The 22605-nt window shown below is 38.6% G+C and overlaps 4 protein-coding genes across 4 annotated transcripts; 1 reads left to right on the plus strand and 3 right to left on the minus strand.

Annotated features, from left to right (window-relative positions):
• Positions 1 to 235: 235 nt before the first annotated feature.
• LOC106654945 lies at positions 236 to 3083 on the plus strand. Its single transcript, XM_014375108.2, has 5 exons — positions 236 to 453; positions 917 to 1142; positions 1285 to 1412; positions 1495 to 1619; positions 1746 to 3083. Exons 1-5 carry the CDS (start codon positions 340 to 342, stop codon positions 1903 to 1905), a joined length of 753 nt encoding a protein of 250 aa, XP_014230594.1. The 5' UTR covers positions 236 to 339; the 3' UTR covers positions 1906 to 3083.
• Position 3084: 1 nt separating this feature from the next.
• Positions 3085 to 22476, minus strand: LOC106654944. Its single transcript, XM_023458491.1, has 3 exons — positions 21922 to 22476; positions 21370 to 21686; positions 3085 to 3235 (listed from the first exon to the last, which is right to left on the minus strand). Exons 1-3 carry the CDS (start codon positions 22236 to 22238, stop codon positions 3123 to 3125), a joined length of 747 nt encoding a protein of 248 aa, XP_023314259.1. The 5' UTR covers positions 22239 to 22476; the 3' UTR covers positions 3085 to 3122.
• On the minus strand, positions 6404 to 7615 carry LOC106654943 (speckle-type POZ protein-like A). Its single transcript, XM_014375106.1, has one exon. The coding sequence runs from the start codon at positions 7486 to 7488 to the stop codon at positions 6505 to 6507; it is 984 nt and encodes a 327-aa protein (XP_014230592.1). The 5' UTR covers positions 7489 to 7615; the 3' UTR covers positions 6404 to 6504.
• Positions 8313 to 11262, minus strand: LOC111693582 (protein roadkill-like). Its single transcript, XM_023458490.1, has one exon. It carries the CDS (start codon positions 11134 to 11136, stop codon positions 10144 to 10146), a length of 993 nt encoding a protein of 330 aa, XP_023314258.1. The 5' UTR covers positions 11137 to 11262; the 3' UTR covers positions 8313 to 10143.
• Positions 22477 to 22605: the final 129 nt, after the last annotated feature.

Genomic DNA, 22605 nt, shown 5'->3' on the forward strand with positions numbered 1-22605 from the left:
GTGATACAGCGAGAAAGTCGCAACTTTTTCTGCATAGTACAGCAATATCCCATGTAGAGCACAAGGCTCTATATAAAACAGCTCTATACATGTATAGTCGCGTGCAGATGTGCGCGCTACCTATGCAGGTTTCGACAAGCACAGCGCAACACCACCACAGAGCAGCTTATATGCGCAACTGTGCAGTATTTTAATGTATCATAACGCGGAATAGACAGCAGCAGTCTACAGTGCGCCCACCATTATGTGTGTACACAACGTTCGCTGAATCTGAAAGCAGTTCGATACACGCACGACAGTCCGGACACACAGCATAAATTATACATTATTTACATCAACATGAGGTCCACGAGGCGAAAAGCCATAAAGCTAGTTGTTGACAGTTGCGGGATGAAGGAGTCAGCGAAGCTTCAAGTCAACATGATCTTGCGCGAATTTACCAAAATGAAGAACGTTAGTGTGATTTATTTTAATACTTTTTTCCATTTTATCGATTGATTACCTTCGTGCATTTTGTTGCACGCGACGCGATTGAAGAGTGACTATTGTCGTTAAATTGATTGACGCGATCGGTGATGGCATTCGTTGATCTTAAACCGTTGTAAAATGTCGCGCGTTCGATTAATTGCGTCGAACACTTCTAGCTCGACAATTCTATCGTGACTCTTGTACGCTCGTTACATTGCAATTCTAAGTACCGTTATATAATGCACATTCTCTTGTTTATCCGTACTCGTGGTTTGGTTGAGCTGTCATGGGCTTAGGATAACTGCAAAATTACATACTGCAGATTTCTGGCTTTTTGTTGTGTCTGGTACCACTTGATGATCAGAGCTCCTTTTCCATTCACGTTATAATATGTCTTCATCTGTGCTGTAGAATATTTCAGAATTATAATTTTCAAATTCAATTTTAGGAATATTTAGAGCTACAGACCACCAACGAGAGTCTAGAAAAAGCTGTCCAAGAGTTGAGAAGGCGTTTGGTCAAGACTGATCATCAGCGGCAAGAGCTGATACGAATGCTCAAACGCAAAAGTACAGAAAACATTGAGAAAGTTGAGTCGTTGCAGAGAGAAAATAATAATCTAAGGAGTACGATAGAAGAACAATCTAATCTTCTAGAGGATCATTCGAAAAAAAGTAATGTGTTCAATAATATTATTCAATTATTATAACTTATATAATTTACTTGTGAATATTATAAAAGTATTATACAATTTTATTTCTAATTATATGAAGTGTCATTGTATTTAAATTAAAGTTTTACTTTTACTATTTTCAGTTGAAGAATTGAGGGGTGAAGTGAAACTCCTAAGAGATACAAGGACTAATAATAATACTATTCCAAATGAAAGTTTCAGAGAAATATTTCATCAAATAACCACGAACAGCCCGAAAAAATCATCTCTGGTTTGTAACTTTTTTGTGACTATCTTGATGATGGCATGAAATATATGTCCTTCATTAATTTAATTAATCATGGATATTACAGCCAACAGTACCTGTATCAGCTATGACTGCTCCTCCTAGCTCGCTACATTTTGATCATCCTTCTTTTGACCTAACGGAACCAAAAAAAATTCAAAAAAGTAAGAAGAAAAGGATGTCGCAGCCAAAGTATGTATACATATTTAATATTTGAAGTACTTTTATTTTAATATTTATTTTCATAATGTACAAATTTTTTATTTCATTAATCTTGAATGATAAGTAATATTGTATTTATGTACATGTTTGTTGCAGATATTCGAATTTGGACATTACATATAAAAACGACTCTCTTAATCATAACAGTAGAGCCACATCGAGCACAAGTTCCTCCACTGACAGTTGTAAAAAAAGAAAACTTTACTGTCCAGATGATGATGAATCATGGGTAGAATTAGAAGTTGATGGAAATTAGTGATTTTCTTAAATCTTGACAGATTTTTTAATTGTTCTTGAAAAAAATTCAAAACGATACAATACTTTTATCTTCTATTATTATGATATAAGATAATTGTCTATGTAAAAAATTACGGATAGAGTGATTCAAGGCTGGTGACCTTATCACAAATTCACAAATTTAGATTTGATCGAAAAGTTTATTTACAAATCGCAGAACTCATTAGATAAATGAATTGAATAATTTACACAGCAGTTAGATGTAGATATAGAATCTTCGTTGCAAAAACCTCTTCTTTTATTTGTATTACAAATAATTTCATTTGCTGGCGATCTTTCTGTGAAGTGAATTCCAACTGCTTGTGTAATCGATGTGAAGGTGTCCGTACGTGCTAAGACCTATGTTATGAGTGGGTGGACTGTAGAGCGATGGTCTCGTATCGTAATCATCCTCCGGATAAGCGTCAAGCAAACCGTATTGACGTTGGGGATGATGTATTGCGCACTCCTCCCTGATGTAAAAAAAAATTACAAGTACAAATGAAATTTCAACTTACAGTTTAGATTAATCATATTATGTAAAGTCTCAATATCTATTTTTTATACTGTAGAGATAACATAGAGTGTGTTAATAGCTTAATTATAAAAGAAGAAAAGAGAGTAGGATAAAATTATAATAATTTTCGGCCCCGGTTGGCAGCGTTGACCAAAAAGATCTTTTCATCGTTATAGATATTATCGTATTATTATATTGTTGCGCAACGAACTGCGAAATTCAGCGTTTAGAATGACGCTTGTGAAAAAACCAAATCAACTGTACATACAATTAACTTAGGCAGCATTATTGATTTTGTTTCAGTGAATAGTAATTAGACTATCCCGAAGCTTCGTGCACATTAAATGCTGCTACGAACTATTTTTATTTTTGCTCGAAAACGAATTAGTAAAAAATTTCCATTTGATTTCCCAGAGCGTTGGTGAAGGAAATTTATCATTTTAAGCTATTGAAGATTGATCGATTAACGTATATATACTTTTCATTTGTACTAACGTTCAGAAAGTATTATGTATTCTAGTTGTCTTAAGAATATTTTAAATCACAATAATTATTTTTTTAAGAAAAAAACGAAGCTAAGTTACCGAATATGATTATGCTATTAATTCTGTGAATTAATAAAAATCGACACGCTATTAAAAGAAAAAAGTACACAAGTTTTGATTATTGTCAATATCCTCTCACCTTCCGGGATAGTTCCTCGATCTCGTTACGGTGCCCTTTCCTCGGTGCCTCGAAGTCATCGTCATTTCTCTCCGCCTGATTTCCTCGAGAGCCTCGGCTTGCTCGATATCTGCAACATTGCGATCGTATTGTAATACTGGTTACAAAATAACGTCAACTGATATACATTAAATATTAATATGATGCTATGTGCCACGCATATTGCACAAATTTTGCCATTCGAGCGAGACCTTAAGGCAGTTCTATCGCTCTCTGCACGAGAAGACGAAGAAAAAAGGCCGATCACTCCTTCGTGTATGAATAGCTTTGTATGTTTATTTCAATTTGATAAAAATCAAAAGTCGCGCGCGCGAGGCCACTGAAGATGTTCAGCTACAGAGGGAACTTTGGAAGGGTACAAAAGTGATTCAATAAAAAACTCTTATTTTGATTCAATTTTAGTGTCGAATTGCCCGAGCCCAGTTTGACATTAGTTTCTTACCACATTCGATTTGGTAATTTAAACGATTATATACGCTTATACTGGTTGATAAATTTAGCCATTCCGGCATTGATGAAATATATAATAGTGATGAATCAAACAATAAAACGCAGGAGTAAATTTTAACGGTAAATGTTTATTTTCAGTTCAAATTAAAAAGGCGTTTTAGAGTAAATGTTATTAATTAACGAATATAAGTAAAATGGATAAAAGAAAGTCTATGTTTCATTTCTTTTTTTCCCAAGAAGCATATCTCTCATTTCATTCAAGGGCAATGTTCCGATTAATTGGCGTTTGACAAAATCAACTGCTTTTTTCATCAAACGGTCTGAATCATAAGTATCAGAGATTCTAAGAATATCTATAGTATTTTCAATTGATAACTTGGAACCCAATATACATTCGCATTTTATTTTCAATTTTTGAAGCTGATACTTGTCAGCGGCCGCCAAAAGTTCTGCAGTCGTGGAAAATTCTTGAGTCTTGAAACTACCTGTGTAAATGTATCGTACCATCTCAACTACAGTATCGTAACTAATCTCGACTATATCAACTAATTGGCGTTTGTTTTCCAACATATCGTGACTAAACATGGCTTCAAATACTGGACTTGCAGTAGCCAATATGACCCTATGAGCTGGGATTTCCTTTCCGCATTTTGTTCGTAGCAAAATATCGCTGAGTTTTTTATCGAGAAACATCCTTTCGAAATTAAATTTTCCTCCCAACTCTTTATTCATATCGACCATCGCATTCTTAAAAAATATTAATTTGCATAGAATTTTCGTAGGAGAAATGTTAAAAATTGGATTTAGACAGATATTAAGAATTGCTTCTTCACTATCAGGCACAAAAGTACGAAATATATCATCTTTTCGGCTAAACAAAATTGTTGTACCCTTTATTACTGATATTTCGCACTTCCATGGATCCGTTGATGAGTCTTGTTCTATACAGCGTAGAACTAAACGCCAAACATTTTTACACGAACAATGCGAACTAACTTGGCAATTGATTGGATTAGGATTTCTGCTGCAGTAGTGTAGTTCCAATTGAAATTTTTTTCATCGTCACGAAGGAAATTGAATGTGTCTGATACAACCACTTCCTGTTTTTCAAACGATGAATAAACCTGTGGTATTTCCCATGTGAAAATATTGCCCTCTTCATTAATTTGCAAATCGCCGATTTTGACGGATGACATGTTAAATTCTGCAAGAAATTCTAGAAAGGTTCAATTTTCACTGAAGTAGCTGGAGATTTTTATCACACTTGCACTAACTGTTGAGCAGTAGATATTACACGACCACGACAACCAGCTGACTGACTCACAACTGACTGTTGCACAAGTCAAGACTCTTCTTCTTCTTCTTCTTCTTCTTCTTCTTCTTCTTCTTCTTCTTCTTCTTCTTCTTCTTCTTCTTCTTCTTCTTCTTCTTCTTCTTCTTCTTTATGGCACTATCTAGTGGTGTTACCCAAATTTAAAATATACGGCCATAAGTTAAGTCTCAAATAGCCACCTATGATGCGTTCTAAAACTGATCAAAAAGACCCATTGAGATTTGAGGACTTTGTTTTATCTGCGTGTGATTCCCTATCGAGCTCGAGTATTGTCGTGTAAACGCCGCTTAGCGGACAATTCGAAAACTACATAGTCGCTTGAAAAAATCACTCGTTTCTAGAATTTGATGTTAAAAAATCAAATTTTTCAGTCTTAATTCCAAGTTAACTGAGATGTGAAATACTTTCTTCTAGAATTATTGCAAAGAATATTAAATTTGTCTTTAAATTTCTACCGCAGGCGCTGGTGGTATCAAAAGACCTCATCCGTGAGCTGATCGCCCACATGATTTTTGGTCAGTATGTCTATAAACATTAATTTATTAGTGAAGTGTATTGAATGATAATTTTTTGGGTACAACTTCGAGTTTAATTCATTTTATATAGAAAAAAAATTTGAAGTAACTATTTTTGTAATTCGGTCATGTCACGGTCACATGAACTGTTTCTCGTGGCATTAAATTTTTCCTTTGTATCATCCCATATAATTCAAAAGTTTATTCTTTGCATAATTTTTGTGGAATATAGTAATTAGGCCATTCTTAAATCAATGCCCAAATATATTATAATAAATTGAATGATAAAATCGATGGATAAATTTCGATGGTAAATCTTCATTTTCAATATCAAAATGACAAGGCATTTTAGATTAATTGTTATCAACTAGCAAATATAAGTAAAATAGAAAAATGAAAATCGATGTTTTCTTTCGGTTTTTCTCCAAGAAGCTTATCACTCATTTCATTCAAGGTCAATGTTAATTGATGTGTGGTAGCCATGAGCTGACCGCTCTTAATTATTGGCATGTGATAAGGATAGCGAAGTAGATGAGAAATATTCAAAGCCCTTCAGTACTTCAATGTGAGATAGTCCTGAAAAAGTGTTGATGCTTAGGTGACCGGTGTAAGCATGACTTTTGATACGTCATTGATAGTACAGTGTAAAGTAACTGCATTTTTTCTGAAAGATAGAATAAATGTTGTAGTAGAAAATTGATGCCTTCAGGTCAGTGTCTAAATGAAAACTCATTTTTAAGCTAACCTAGTGAATTAAATGGTTCTGTTCTAGAGGTAACAAAAATTTCGAGTTTAGTTCATTTCGAGTAAAAGAAAAAAGGTTTTTACATGTCACGACAACTACTTTTGTCATTTGGCTCGTGAATAATACTTTATTGTTCACATAATTGTAGCGGAATTTAGAAATAGGGTTGTTAAATCAATAATCAAATATAATGAATTGAATAATAGAACTACAAATCTTTATTTTCGGTAAAAAAAGTAAAGTTTCCAAGGTAATCTTATCGATAATTGAATAAAAAAGTTAAATTGAAAGTGTATTTATTCTTTTGTTTTCTTTCCTAAAAGCATATTACTGATTTCATTGCAGGTCAATGCTACGAACGATTGGTTTCTGATAAAATCAATTGTTTGTATCTTCAGACGTTCTGCACCATACGTATCAGCCATTCTCAGAGTGTCCATAGCATTCTCGGTTGATAACTTGGAGCCTAATATGCGCTCGCATTTTATTTTCAAATCTCGAATCTGATACTTGTCAGCGGCCGCCAAAAGTTCTGCAGTCGTGGAAAATTCTTGAGTCTCGAAACTACCCGTGTAAATGTATCGTAGCATCTCAACTGCAGTATCATAACTAATGTCGACGTCTATATCGACCAATTGGCATTTATTTTCTATCATATCATGATTAAACATGACGTCAAACATTGGACTTGCAACAGCCAATACGACTTTATGAGCCGGAATTTCTTTTCCACATGCTGTTTTTAGCAAAATATCGCTGTATTTTTTGTCTAGAAACATCCTCTCGAAATTTAATTTCGGCCTCACATCTTGATCCAGATCGTATAACTCGCTCTCTAAATAATTTAATTTGCACTGAATTTTTATATCATCCTCGGATCGAACGAATTGTTTGACATGGGTTTCGCACATGTTGAGAATAGGTGCTTCGCTTTCTAACATAAGAGCGTGACGGCCGTCGAAAATTTCGCCATTCTTGAATATTATTATATTGTACCCCCGCCGATCGATTGATGAGTCTTGATCGATACAGCGTAGATATAAACGCCAAACCTTTTCACATTCGCATTCCGGAGTAGATTGACAGTCGGGTGGAATGGGATGATTTATGCAGTGGCGCACTTCCAATTGAAATACTTTTTTATCGTCATTATGGAAATTGAATGTGTCCGACACAACCACTTCATGTTTTTCTAACAATGGTAAATCCTGCGTTATTTCCCACGTGAAAATATTGCCCTCTTCATTAATTTGCAAATCGCCGATTTTGACGAACGACATATTGTGACACGTGTGGGATTTCTATCACTAATTACTCTCGCGTACACAATTAGAAAGTTGATATATGTGGTCACGGCAATGTTGACTAACTACTTATGTATACGACTATCCGTTGAGCAAATTAAAACCCAAATAGTCACTTACATGTCCTAAAATCGATATAACAACCCGTTTAATTTAGACGTCTGGGCGAGCGTCGCATAGCGGAAATTTTGGGAAACAACAGCGTTGATTCGAAAAGATCATTCGATTTAATTTAGAAAAATTTAACATGAAGACATGAATATTTTTTCCTTGAATTTTTAGAGAAAATATCAATAGTATTGAATCTTAGCCGTAGATGCCGATTTTATCAAACAACCATGGCAAAGAGCTAATTGCCCATGACTATACACAAACGTGAGAAGGACAGCTAAAAAGGTGAAAAATATTTCAAGCTAAAATTTTAAATAGTCCTGAAAAAGCGGTAATGCTTATAAGCGATCGAACAAAGGCTCTTACATGTTACTGCAACCATTTTTGTCATTCTGTTCACAGTCATATCACATGGTTCACGTGAACAGTTCCGTATCGCATTGAATTTTTCTCTGCATAAACATACAAAATGCTTAAACACTTATCGTTCATTTTTTGAGTTATTTCAAAATTTTGGAGTCAATGATCAAATGTATTATAATGTATTGAACAATCAAACAGAGGGATGAATTTTGACAATAAATCTTTATTTTTAGAACAAAAATAACAAACAGTTTTCGAGTTTATATCATCGCCAACGGAAAACAAAGTTTAATTGAAATAAGAAAGTTCATTTATGTTTTCGTTTTTTTCCTAGAAGTAAATCACTCACATCATTTACAGGCATTTTTCCGGTCAATTGACGTTTGATAAAATCAACTGCTTTTTCCTTCAGATATTCCGCGCTCAATTTATCAGCAAATCGGAGAACTGACATAGCATTTTCAGTTGTTATGTTGGAACCTAATATGTGTTCGCATTCGTTCTTCAATTCTCGAAGCTGATAATTCTCAGCAGTCATCAAAAGTTCTGCAGTCGTGGCATCATCTTGAATATTGAAACTACCTGTGTAAATGTATCGTATCATCTCAATTGCAGAATGGTAGCTAACGCTCATCATTTCCACCGATCCATCTTCGTTTTTAAATACATCGCAACTACATATTGCTTCAAATGCTGGACTTGCACTAGCCAATATGACCCTATGAGCTGGAATTTTCTTTCCGCATTTTGTTCGTAGCAAAATGTCACTGAATTTTTTATCAAGAAACATTCTCTCGATATTTGATTTTGATCTCAACTTTTCATTCCTATTTACAGATTGATTTTGAAAATTGTTGATATTTTCCGTAGCCGTGGCTGTAATTTTGCATTGGATTTTTACTTTAGCCGAGGATGTAATTAATCTATCGATGTCGACTGGAGGTATGTTCAAGATCGGTTCTTCACTACGATATCTATCAAATGTACAATTATCCGTTCGAGTGTCAAAAATGTCCCTATCCTTGAATATTGATATCTCGTACTTTAAACAACCAAATGATGATTCTTGTTCAGTACAGCATAGAAATAAACGCCAAACTTGGTTGAACTCGAACTGAATTATAGGCACACTTTGAAGAGTATGGCACTCTTGTAGTTTTAAATAAAAATATACTAATTCACCTTTCCCATGTACATCGACATCGAATATGCCAGATACAACTGTTTTATGTTTTAACAACAACAATAAAGCATCCTTCGATAACATCCATGTAAGTATGTTGGTCTCCGTATTAATTTCGGACTTGCCAATTTGTTTGACGACGAAAGACATGTTACACTTCGAAGAAGTTATAGAAAATATTCTATTATCACTGGAGTTATTCAAATTGTTATCGCACTTGTCCAAACTGAAAATATTATATGGCTATGGCAATTCACTGGTTAACTACGACAGACTACCGCTGCACAAGTCAATACTGGTCACTGGATTTGCTACCCTTGCGTTCTGGAACTGATAAGGAAATCCTTTTTTGCCTCTGTTTCATCTGCGCGCGACTATTGTGGCGAGCCTCGGGGAAAACGTATCGTCGTGTAAGTGTCGTTTAGCAAAGAACTCGAAAACTGAATGGTTAATTTGAAGAAGTCATCTTTTTTTAATGTGATGCTTCTTTACGGCTCGCGGGCAGCGAGTTCGTGAAAACTGAAGGACGAGCGAGCGCGATAATCATGAGTTCTTCGTCTGACACTTGACAGTAGCTCCTAGTTGCTTCGCGTGCTATGATTTGTCGCTCGACAGTGTCGAGTGTCTGCACGCTTGCTTTCTTCTTCTGTGGTCCCGAGTTCGTGACACAGGCAAGAAATAGAAGCTCTCGGCGCACATGCTTTTACAAAGGTCTTGATGTGGCGTCGTGCATCTCTCTCCCTCTCCCTCGCTACTTCGCAGTTCGCACAGGCTGTACTTGTTGGTGCGTGTTCGGTCAATAATTATGAAACGCTATCGTAGCTCGCTGATGCCAATATGATCCTGTAGGGTATGATACGTACATGTTGTATACATGTTGTATACGTATACTATACTATAGAGTTTTTTAATTCGTAATAAAGTTATTATCATCGATAAACAAATATAAAAGTTTATAATTGAAAAGTGAAAATTTATTCCAGCTTTCGTTTTTTACTGAGAAGCATATCACTCATATCATCTAAGGTCTGTGACCCTGTCAGTTGACGTTTCACAAAATTAAGTGCTTTTTTCTTCAAAAGGTCCGCACCATGAACATCAGCGATTCTGAGGGTGTCAATAACATTATCAGTTAATAACTTTGAGCCTAATAAGTGTTCGCATTTTATTTTCAATTCTTGAAGTTGATACTTGTTAGCTGCCGCCAAAAGTTCTGTAGTCGTGGAAAATTCTTCAGTCTTGAAACTACCCGTGTAAATGTATCGTAGCATCTCAACTGCAGTATCATAACTAATGTCGACCATATCGACCAATTGGCATTTGTTTTCCATCATATCATGTGTAAACATGGCTTCAAATACTGGACTTTCAGTAGCCAGTAGGATTCTATGGGCTGGAATTTCCTTCTCAGAAGCAGTTCGTATCTTAATATCGCTGAATTTTTCATCGAGAAACATTCTCTCGAAATTAAATCTTTTTCCTAACTTTATATTCACATCGTCTATCTCACACTTCAACTTGCATTGAATTTTTATATTATTCTTCTGTGAAATGAATTCTGGGACATAGTTAGGACAGATATTGAGAATTGCCTCTTCACCATCACGGTCAGAAATACGAAACATATCATCATTTCGGCTACTGAAAATTTCATTATCCTTCATTACTGATATGTCGAAATTCAAACGATAACTTGATGAATCTTTATTTCTGCAGCGTAGAACTAAACGCCAAACATTTTTACACGAACAATGCGAACTAACTTGGCAATTGCTTGGATTAGGGTTTTTTGCGCAGTGGTATAGTTTCAGTTGAAATTCTTTTTCATCGTCATTAGAGAAATTGAATGTGTCTGATACAACCACTTTATGTTTTTTTAACAATGGTAAATCCTGCGTTATTTCCCACGTGAAAATATTGCCCTCTTCATTGAGTTGCAAATCGCCGATTTGTTTGACGAATGACATGATAAAATCTGTGAGAAATTCTAGAGAGGTTCAATTTTCACTGAAGTAGTTAGAGATGTTTATTACACTAGCACAAACTGTTGGGCAGTAGATATTACGTGACCACGAAAATCCGTTGACTCACGACTGTGCACAAGTCAAGACTCGAATATCCACCTGTGTTTTAAGTTCTAACGCGGATGAAAATGACCCTTTGAGCGGCGTAAACGCCGCTATGCGGACATCTCGAAAACTACAAAGAATCGTTTCGAAATCAGTCTTCTAACTTAAACTAAACGTGACATACTTCCTTCTTCAATTATTGCACGAAATATTAATATTCCACAGTACTTTAATTTGAATCGGTTTTGCCAATAGGTCGAGTGTTTAGCTTTAGTATACAAATGCAGAAGCGATTGCTATAAAAATTACCTTTTTAATTACGCAATTCATTTAGTGTGCAAGCAACTGTGTTTTTACAGAAAGATGAAATAAATGGTGTAGAACTGAATTGATGCTTTATTGTTAATGTCTAAATAATCATTCATTTTTTTAGCGAAGTGTATTGAATGATAATCTTTTTTGGGGACAACAATTCTGAGTTTAGATTAATTTTATATGTAAAAAAAGTTCGTTACTTATCGCGATTACTATTTATATCATCCGGTTTACAGTCATATTGCGTGGCCCACGCGCATTGAATTTTGTCTTTGTATAAACACATATAACACTTAAGTTTATTATTTTCACAATTATTGCGAGTTTCAGCCATTTCGAAATATTATGATATTATAATTAATCGAATAATATAACAAAGGGATGCATTTTCATATGGTATCTTTATTTCAAGTATAAAAAATATCAAGGCATTTTCAAGTTAATGTTATTGAATAGCAAATATGAGTAAAATGGAAAAATTGAAGTTTATTCATGCTTTCTTTTCTTTCCAAGAAGCATATCACTCATTTCATTCAAGCGCAAAGTTTCGTTCAATGTACTTTTGACAAAATCAACTGCTTTCTTTTTCAGATGTTCTGCATCATAATCATCAGCTATTTTAAGTGCGTCTACAGCATTTTCAGGTGATAAGTTTAAACCTAATAAGTTTTCGCACTTATTTTTCAAGTTTTGAAGCTGATACTTGTTAGCGGCCGCCATGAGTTCTGCAGTCATAAAAAATTCTTGATTTTTCACGCTACCTGTGTAGATGTATCGAAGCATTGCAACTACAGTATCGTAACTAATGTCGACTATATCAACTAATTGGCGTTTGTTTTCCAACATATCATGAGTAAACATGGCTTCAAACACTGGACTTGCAGTAGCCAATACTATCTTGTGAGCTGCGACTTCCTTTCCGCATTTTGTTCGTAGCAAAATATCACTGAATTTTTTATCGAGAAACATCCTCTCGAAATTGAATTTTGAGCCAAACTCTTTATCCACGTTAACAAGCCCATTCTGAGCCGATATTAACTTGTATTGAATTTTTATATTATCCTGGGATGAAATGGCATTTTCAACTACCATTGAGGGTATCAATAAAATCGATTCTTCGTTACGTTTAACAGGAAACATGAAATCATTTTTTCTTCGAATTTCGAAAATTGTGTCATTCTTGAGTATTGATACTTCGTAGTGCCACTTCCACGTTGATGAGTCCCGTTCTGTGCAGCACAGACACAAACGCCAACTTTTTTTGAACACGACTGGCCTATCTCTATTAGGTCCACGATGACTACACATGCAGGTATTCAGTATTAAATAAAATGCAACTTTATCATAACTACGGATATTAAATTGGCCCGATCTAACCACTTTATGTTGTAACAACAATTTTAAAACATCATGTGATAACGCCCAAGTAAAAAGGTTGTCCTCTTCATTAATGCGCAAATCGCCGATTACAACGAATGACATGATGCACTTTACTGTTTAGGCAAAATGCTGCAAAGATTCGATTATCACTAAATGTCGGAATTCACTGTCACAAATTGTCGGGCAATTGATCACATAACCACAACAGTTGACCGACTGAATACGAAGTATGAGTTACAACTGACCGTTGCAACGAGCAAAAGACTTGAATCACTACAAGGAAGTCCTGTGTTTCCTTAGTTCGATCTGCGCGCGACTATTGCGAGCTTCAAGTGAAACGTATCGTCGTGTAAATGCTGTATAGCAGAGAACTCGAAAACTGAATGATCAATTGAAAAAAGCACCAGTTGTTGCGTGAAACTTTATTATGGCTTTTGTGCAGCGAGTCCGTGTAAACTGAAAAATCAGCGAGCGCGGTAATCGTGAGTTCTTCGACTGACAGTTGCTTCTAGTGGTTTCGTGCGCTTGACAGTGTAGACTGTTAAGTTTAGTAAGTTTTTATTGGCATCATAGTTGGTATACATTGCCATAACGCTGCTGCAGTGTAGACTGTCGAGTGTCTGCACTCTGGCTCCTCCTATGACTCGTATACACTGTACACATGAGGCAAGAAATAGTATATAGTGCTCGGCGTTCATGCCTTTACTAACGTCTATGTGGTGTCGTTCTCTCTCTCTCTTTCTCTCCCTTGCTTGCTTCGTTGTATTTGTTAGTGCATTTCGGTCAAAAAATAACAATTTATGCTGATATTTAAGTAATACATGAACCTAGGGTGTACGGAAGGATGGAATATGTGTTGCATGAGTAAATTGTTTCCCTTTGATTTGTCTCTCTATGAAGATTCATTTTTTAGCATTTAGTACATTAAATGATACTTTTCTTAAGTAAAAGAATTAAGATTAGATGTAATTCCATGTAGAGAAAAAAGAAAACGTTACTTATGACAGTTACATTTTTGTCATTCTTTTTACGGTCATATTGCGTGCTTATAGTTTTTTATTGTACAAAATTATTTCTCTGTATAAACACGTCGGACACGATTTTACACCTATATATTTGTTCAAGTGTTTACGTAATCCAGGATTTTTAATAAAAATGATCAAATAATCCGTAATGTATCGAATAATAAATCACATCTTTATTTGAAGTAAAAAAAATAACACAGCATTTTTAAGTAAATTTCATCGATAAACAAATATAAGTAAAATGGAAAAAGAATGTTTATTCCAGTCTTGGTTTTTTATTTAGAAGCACGTCACTCATTTCATTCAAGGACAATGATCCGTTCAATGCACTTTTGACAAAATCAACTGATTTTCTCTTCAGATGGTCCGCGTTATATTTATCAGCGGATTTAAGAGCATCCATTGCATTTTCAGATGACAAGTTTGAGCCTAATATGTGTTCGCACTTATTTTTCAATTCTCGAAGCTGATACTTGTCAGCTGCCTCCATGAGTTCTGCGGTCATGGAAAATTCTTGAGTTTCTACATTACGTGTGTAGATGTATCGAAGCATTTCAACTAGAGTACTGTAACTCATATCTACTATGTCAATCGATTGACTTTCGTTCTCTGACATGTCCTGACTAAACATGGTTTCGAACACTGGACTTGCAGTAGCCAATACTATCTTGTGAGCTGCGACTTCCTTTCCACATGTGGCGTTCTAAGCGAGGCAGCGAGCTCAAGAGTCGTGTGAGTGCTGCTTAGTGGACAACTCGAAAACTACTTGGTCGCTTGGAAGAAATTGTAGGCCTTTGGGTAGATTACCGTCAAGGCTCGCGGCCTAGAAGTTGAGAAATGACGGGCAAGGTTTTGAGAAAACCAGGAGACGTGATAGTTAGGTTGCAAGAACTAGGTTTATTGTGTAGACGCTGCGAGAAGTCAATTGGTCACTGACCAGTCAATCGCCACAAAATCATTCGTTCAGAAAAATTACATACATTTTTTATAGTCCAAGTTCTTATTTGGATAAAGATATCTAATACTTTCTTCTTTAATTCTTACTCTTCGACTTTGATCGTATCAAACCACGTTAGTTGTGAGCTGAAAGCACTTACGTGCATGTCATGTAAGACCGCGAAATTTGAAAAAAATATTTAAATTTCTTCGCTACTTCAATATGAACTTCGTGTGTATTACTTGTCGCAGCAATTATCATTCGATTATCGAAGAGTCAATTTTTTTTATACATAGGAAAATCTCTCATATAGACGCGCGCGATCTACAAAGCATCAAAGTGAAACTCCCATCCTCATTGTTCGGTTTACGAGGCGTGCTAGCGGAGGAAACTTCGTCTATATGCCGGAAACTTTTCTTTTCTTCATTAGAGTATTATGCACCATGCAGCGTGTGTGTGTGTAAGAAGATGCATTGACCGAGAGAGTTTTCTGCGAGTCCTCTTGAGTACAAAAAAAATAGAAGAATATAATGCACCATTAACAGCCGATTGAATCCGAGTAGTATCGTCGCTTCATTAGCCCGTGCACACAGGGATATCGTGTGCACTCGCGAGTTCGGACCTGCACACAGGGTGTCGTTAAAGTACACATCCAAGTAGTATTTGCGCTGTACGGTATACGCGTAAAATCGACTTTCACTTTTTTTTCTCCTCGCGCTCGTCCATAAACACTGCTGCGCGCACAGTCCAAAGGACGTCGAGTCAATTTTTTCTTTGACACATAAATATACAGGTAGTCGCACACAACGTATGGTAGACGCGTATGACACGCGAAACAGTTGCATAATTCTTGATTGGCCATTTATGCTAGATGAGCGATTTATACATACTTTCTGCAATCGCCTCTCTTTTATCATAATCGGTACATAAGCTGCCTATATATAAGCGACGTCGAAGGAATTTGCAAAGGATAAAGAGAGGTGAAGAAAAAAAAACAGACGGACAGCTGGGTATTTTTTTTTTTTCATCTTTATACCAGTCGATGAAAAACATTGCGTAAATACGGTGTAGCGCGCGCACATAACGCGCCAATGCGTATACATGGATAATTAAGCAGATCGAGATAGATATTATTATTTTAGCCGCGTTCTCGGGTGAAAGCCTATATCCGATGTATATCGATGTGTAGCAGCGTAATGTACAATATAATACACCATCAATCGTTCTTTGTAACTATACGATAAATAATATATATCTTACTCGCGCGACGCAATGTTTTAAAAAAGTCGTGGTCGTTGCGTTGCGCGAATCGATTGTTTTTAAAGTCGCCTCGCAACGCTTAGAAAGCTGCTGCTCGCGAGCTTTTCGCGCGATCCGATTTGCAAACGAGTATCGAAAAATTTGTTCATCTCGAGCGAGACAAGTGTCGATCATGCTCATTATTGGCCGGTTGTCCTCATGGGCAAGATCGGTATGCTGCAGCTATGTAGTATGTAACGCGTTTATTTTTTCTTTCTCTCCTTTTCGGAGCTCGCTCGAACGAGTATATAGCAGCGGCAGCATGAGGCCACCTCTGCGCGTCGGGGAGAAAGTTTTTCTGGCTGAGGCTAATATAGCGTTACGGCCAATTAGCCTTGCCTGCCGAGCTGTGCACGGCTACTACTACTACTACTACTACTACTACTACTTTTTTGGCTAATTGCGCTTTAAATCGAAGCTTCTCGTGAATTCGCGCGTACGCGTGCCGATCGACATATCTGCTGCGAGCTCGTTGATTGAACCGATCCATGTTTCGTTGCGATCATCGCTGCGCTGCTTATAATTATGCACTTTACTTCATGGAAATTCCGTTTCAACCTGTCTCAGCTCAGGCACATTAATGTGTGTCATCATGAATAACCCAATTGTTATATAGCAACACCGCCAAAGAAGCTTCCGGATGAAAAATTAGCCGCTTGCAGAAGATACACGCGTGTATAACAGTTGAATTCGCATTATACGTACGAGTGATTCTCGGGTTTGTCGAGCTCATTGAAATTCGTCGTGTGGAGTTTCAGGTCACTTCTCACGACGCTCCTCCGATCCCATTATATTAGAATATATATGTGGCATAGGATTCTTGAAAAATCCACGCGCCACCTCCGCATGCGAGCCGAGTTTCTTCTTCTGCCGCGGCTGCACGACGAGAGTTGGCATAATACAATAATATAACGGCGGTATAAAAGCGCGTGTCGTGCCTATACAGCATGTGTAAGACTCGCGTATGTATTTATTATTATGGTGTTTACGCAATTTCTATGATCCGCGCTTGTTTGTGTATGTGTGTGTATATCGAGAAGCGCATTGCGCAACGCTGAAATGTATACATTTATATATGTATATACACATCCACTCGGTGCAGTACACGACGTTGTATTTCGCCGTGTATTTATAAGGACGGTATCGGCGCTCGAGATTCGTTCGCTTTTTTAGCGGAAAATCGGCAGACTCGAAATTACATGTATATCCTCGATCTCGCGTGCTCTAATGAGATTTCGATCTGCTGCTGCTTCAAGGATAAGCGTGGCGGAGATCGACGACGTCGCGCGCAATTCGTCGTCTGTACGCGGCAATTTTGAGGAAAAATATGCGTTGCGAAAGGTCGAGCCTATATAGCCGCCGCTGGCCGCTAGCGCTCATGGAAATTGAACTGCTTTTTTTTCTGTCTCTCTCTCTCTCTCTCTCTCTTTTCTGTATAAGACGATTTATTTCGATCGGGGACGGTTTGACAGGTCAGTGAGCAAAGCCGCACGACGTTCCAGAGCGATCTGCGGGAGAGAGAGACAGATACGCGTTATTGGTACACGCACACGCGACTTTGGGTGACGTTTTGCAAGGCGTCCGCACATTGCCCAGAGATTTTACGAAGTGCTATTCAACTACGACAACAAAAAAATTGACAAAAAATAACAAGGCAATTAGCGAGGACGAAATTCAAAGCGATCCTCGCTCGCGCGCGCACCGTGCGTGACATAATCGAGATCGAGAATCGAGCTATATTAGCACACCTGTACGTATACAGGGTCCGTGACTCAAGTCCACCCGCGCGCGCGAGCAAACGGCCCCACTACTCCGCTTCTCGTGATTGCCAAAGTCAACAACCTGCACCTCTAGAGCTGCAGCACGAGTATAACATGTTTATGTATTATATACGTATAGAGTCGCTTTTTTTGCTCTCACGCCGCGCTTATACCGAAGTAGAGAGATGAAACGCGAGTATGCAGCGTCTGACGTATGGAAGCAGTTTTATATACATTATACATGCTCATGATATACGCACTTTTCTCGCCGATCTACATCCGAGAGTCGCGCGCGTACATATATATATTTATGCATCGAAGAGCCTTTCTAAAACGCCATCACTACCGGCGGCGTCGGCGAGATATCAGGCAGCTGACATATCGAGCTGCAGCTCGCGGCGCGTATCCTTATTGAACGCGTGCCTATATGATCTATCCAGAGCTCATGTGCATGACTGTATAACGCGTTAGCGAGGTGAAACTTTTTTAGGCTCGAAGCTCAAAAATGTAATCGTAAGAATACGGAATCTTCGGGTGGACAGAGTCTGTGATGGAATAAATTTAATTACAACTTTATGAATTCAATCTAATCGCTTCTGATGATCTGATTATCTATACGCATAGACACTACAAGTGAACCCTAGGGTCTTTTCTTTTTTTTTAATCGCATTTTTTAGCTTTTTTACATGTTAAATATTCTTAAATTAAATTTGTTAATTTAAACTCCATTTTTGATTGTAACAAGAATTATCACAATTAAAGAGCTCATATTTGATTATAATATGAGCTTTCCGATCCGATCAATAGATGGCGTATCGTAAACTCGTAAGTGACAGAACCAAGCTTAGATTCGTATAAATACGAGAGATATGTAATATGAGAGCAATAGCTTAATTCTGGGTCTATACGACTGTAGGTGTATCCATGCGAGTATAACACGTACGAGAAAGAAGAAATGTTGCCTGCGTCGGGCAATATCACCGAATATATGTTATTTTTTCGGCTTTCGCGGGGCCCGTTGTCGAAATATTGATCCAACCGAATTATGTATTCCGTTCTCGGGTAAAATTTTGAGGCTCTTTAAATAAAGTCAATGACACTTGCTGGATCACATACACACGCTAGCGATGACGTTAAGTTTGGAATTTATAAGGCACGTAAATTTCATTGTCGTCGTCGTCGTCTTCGATGGCGGCGCGAAATTGAGCAATCGTTTTTTCATATATATATAAGGTCTAACGATGCAATCTTATTATATACTTTTATTGTAATGAGCCACTGATTGTTGATTCAGCGCACTCGATTGACATCGAACGCGCGCGAGTGACCGAGAAAACGACAATAAAGAATAATGATAATAGTAATATTTTTTTGGCAATGAACATTTGAATGCAATTACACGTACACGAATAGAATGCAAATCAACTACTGAAATACGAGAGGAAAAAAATAATCGTCACAGAACTCGAAAGAGAGAGAAAGTCGTTTTCGAGGTGCTGAATGTGCCAGCACATGCATCATACAGCTGCCACACATACTCCAGCATACAAAGTTTTCTACGCGGACACCTCTCGGTACTTTTCATCAAAAGTTTTATTGCTCGTGAGCGGTATATTGGGCTGCACACATGCTCATTTTCCTTTCCTTTTTGTTTTTCATTTCTCTTGAATATCGGGAAAATTCGTTGTACATGGCACGCGTCGCTCTACTTGTTTTACTTTTGCAAATATACATCGGCAAATTGTCTTGCTCGTAAGTATACATCGATCGAAAATTCATTTGTCTTATCCGATCGAGGAGTTAATCAGACCGCGGTGCGCCTTGCAACTGCGCGTACAAGCGTGCGAAAAGTAAAATTTTGAAACTCGATCGACGCCTCTCGACTTTTATCAAAGCAGAGCGTAAATACATAACACGGAAAACGCGTTATCGTAGGATAAAAACGCGAGTAAAAGTGCACTTGACCGCGGCAGCTCACCGCTGACCTAGACAAAAGAAGAAGTGAAAATTCGCGCGGGGCTTCGATCGAAATTTCGCATTAAATGCCTCATTATCCAAACGCGCCGCGGTGCGCGCAACTGCGAAAATCGCCGATCGATCCGATGCGTGTACGCGCGAATTAATGAGAGAGCAGTGAAATCAAGCCGTAAAACCACGAAGAAAGTGCATATATACGTATACGCGGTAGCCAATGGCCGTACATCGATTGTCATACGCGCATAGCTCGCATGTACATAGGTATGCACTGCATTCGTGCGTAGAGATTAATACGTCGAGAGTAAGTACGAAGAATGAGAAGAAAAAAAAGTTGACCACGCGCACAAAAGCGAGAGTCGGTTGAAAAAAAATTTACTAATAATCGATCATTACTCATCGCGTTTCACGTGCATCGAATGCTATACGTATAGACATCAAACCTCGCGCACACGGGGGTATACATCATTATTATTATTATTATTAATATACAAGGAAAGAGAAAAAAAAGAGTAAAGTTGATTCGAAGCCAGGGCTTATCTAATCCACCGCCACTGCTACTGCTTTCACTCCTCGTTGGCGCGAATTCAGGTGTCTGTATTTATACGTTTTCCAAGCCTTCTGATACGGATTTGCGAGATGGAAAAATTGATTGACACGAGGCTGCGATCCTCCATACTCGCGATGTGCAGTGCGCGACGACGACGACGACGCCCGCGAAAGAAAGTCTCTTGATACACATTCGGCTACTTTCCCGCGTGCTCGTTTCTACGTATACGTTGGGCGTCGTCGTCGAGCGGCGACGGGCCCTTATCTCAATTCTCATGCCGCGGCGTTACCGAGATGATCTTCTCTCTCGGCGGCAACCCATACAATCTGGGCCTCCTCGCGCACATACACACACAATCGAGATCCTCGATCTGAGACGACGTCGACCTTGTCTCGGCGTCGCGCACACAGCTGCGTCGCGAGAAACAGGAGTTATTTTTACGACTTTCCTCACAATTTTAATTCGCGTAAATAATTCGAAATATGCCGGATACCTACGTGACTTTTTTTCGGTCGCCAACCACAATCGACCTTGCGTACTAATTTATATAGTTTTATTTAAAATGGTTTATATTTCCTTAACAGTTGCGAAAGAGAATGCAAAGTTAGGAAGAGCGAGAAAGAGAGAGCAAAATAAAAAAAATGAAAACAACAACAACAACGGCTCGTCTATTACGCTCTAATTGCCATTGGCGCACGTGTTTATCGAGGAGAAAATCGCCGACTGCGAGTTTATTCTAATATCCAGCAAACGCGAAGCCGAAAGTGTGTGCACTTATATTAATATACGAATATGCAGAGTGAAAATTTGTAAATATATGTACATTCAGGCGAGTGCGGAAATGGCATATATAAAACTCCGCAAAAAAGCAACTATATAGGAATAACTTACCGGAGAGCTTGGCGTAGAGGGGCAGCGGCGTGTCGTAGTACGACGACCTGACGCCGACCGGACAGGCGAACTCGTCCTCGTAGTCTACGTCGTCGTCCAGCTGCAGCAGCTCCTGTCGCGTCTCGTAGATGGGCTGCTGCGTCGGTTCCGCCAGGGGAGGACGCCTGCTGTAATCGTACCTGCTGCTGCTGCTGTTTTTTCTCATCGTCGCCGCGGCGGCGGCTCGTCTCAGGGTCGCGGACAGATCGCTGCTGCCGAAGTAGATCTCCTCGACGCTGCCGGGCGCGTGGTAACCGGGCTCGCGAGCAGCTGCGTACCTGCGTTCGTTCGTCGAATGTATTATTCAAATGATGGCGCGATATCGAGTCGCGGGAATGCATTTCATTTTCGATTTTTCGATCGCGTAAATACATGCACGCGTATATATATGCGATCGCTCGCGATTTTCTTTCGTGAAATCGCACAAATTATAATATAGCGCGCGCTTTCATATGCTCGTGTATTAATTCGCGATCGCTACTTAACTTTCGTTATAACTTCATCATTACTCACTGATAATTCGAGTCGTAGAGATCGGTATCGCTCGGGCCAGCGTAGCGGCTTCCGGCCCTTCGTCGCCTCGTCGTCTGATAGATCGGCTGCTGCTGAATGATCTCCTCCTCCGGCGGCGGTGGCGGTAGGGCCACGCTGTGCCGCCTGATGTACGCGTAGTTCTCGAGGTCCCACGGGTCGACGTAGTTCCGGCTGCCGTTGGCGTTTCCGCTGCTGCTGCCGGCGCTGCCCGAGCTGCCGATCGACGAGTCGACCGAGTCCGGCCAGTAGATCGACGCCAGCTTCGAGCGCATCTTCGCGTACGTCTTCTCCATCATTTTTCCTTCTTTTTCTTTATTTTCTTCCGGTCACTGGTATACAACTTTTTGAGATACGTAAACGGAGTCGAGCTCGGAACCTCTATATCAAAGCAGCAGCAGCAGCTCCATGTCGTCTTGATTATGCGCACATAAAGATGTAAATTATTTCATAAATATATAATACAGCAACAACTTTTCCCACTCGAGGCGAAAGCACGACTCGCTATATACATGCCCCCGCGCACAAGCACTCGCCTCTTCCGACACGACGCACACTGTGTATACCGCCGGAGTTTGCTGCTTCTCCGGACGCGCTCGTCTCGCGAATGATCTTTCGCGACTCGGTGCGCGCCCGCCAAAGCAAAGCACACACGCGTATACACAT

Source organism: Trichogramma pretiosum, unplaced genomic scaffold (assembly GCF_000599845.2).
Source record: "Trichogramma pretiosum strain Unisexual culture from Peru unplaced genomic scaffold, Tpre_2.0 scaffold46, whole genome shotgun sequence".
Lineage (NCBI taxonomy): Eukaryota > Metazoa > Arthropoda > Insecta > Hymenoptera > Trichogrammatidae > Trichogramma > Trichogramma pretiosum.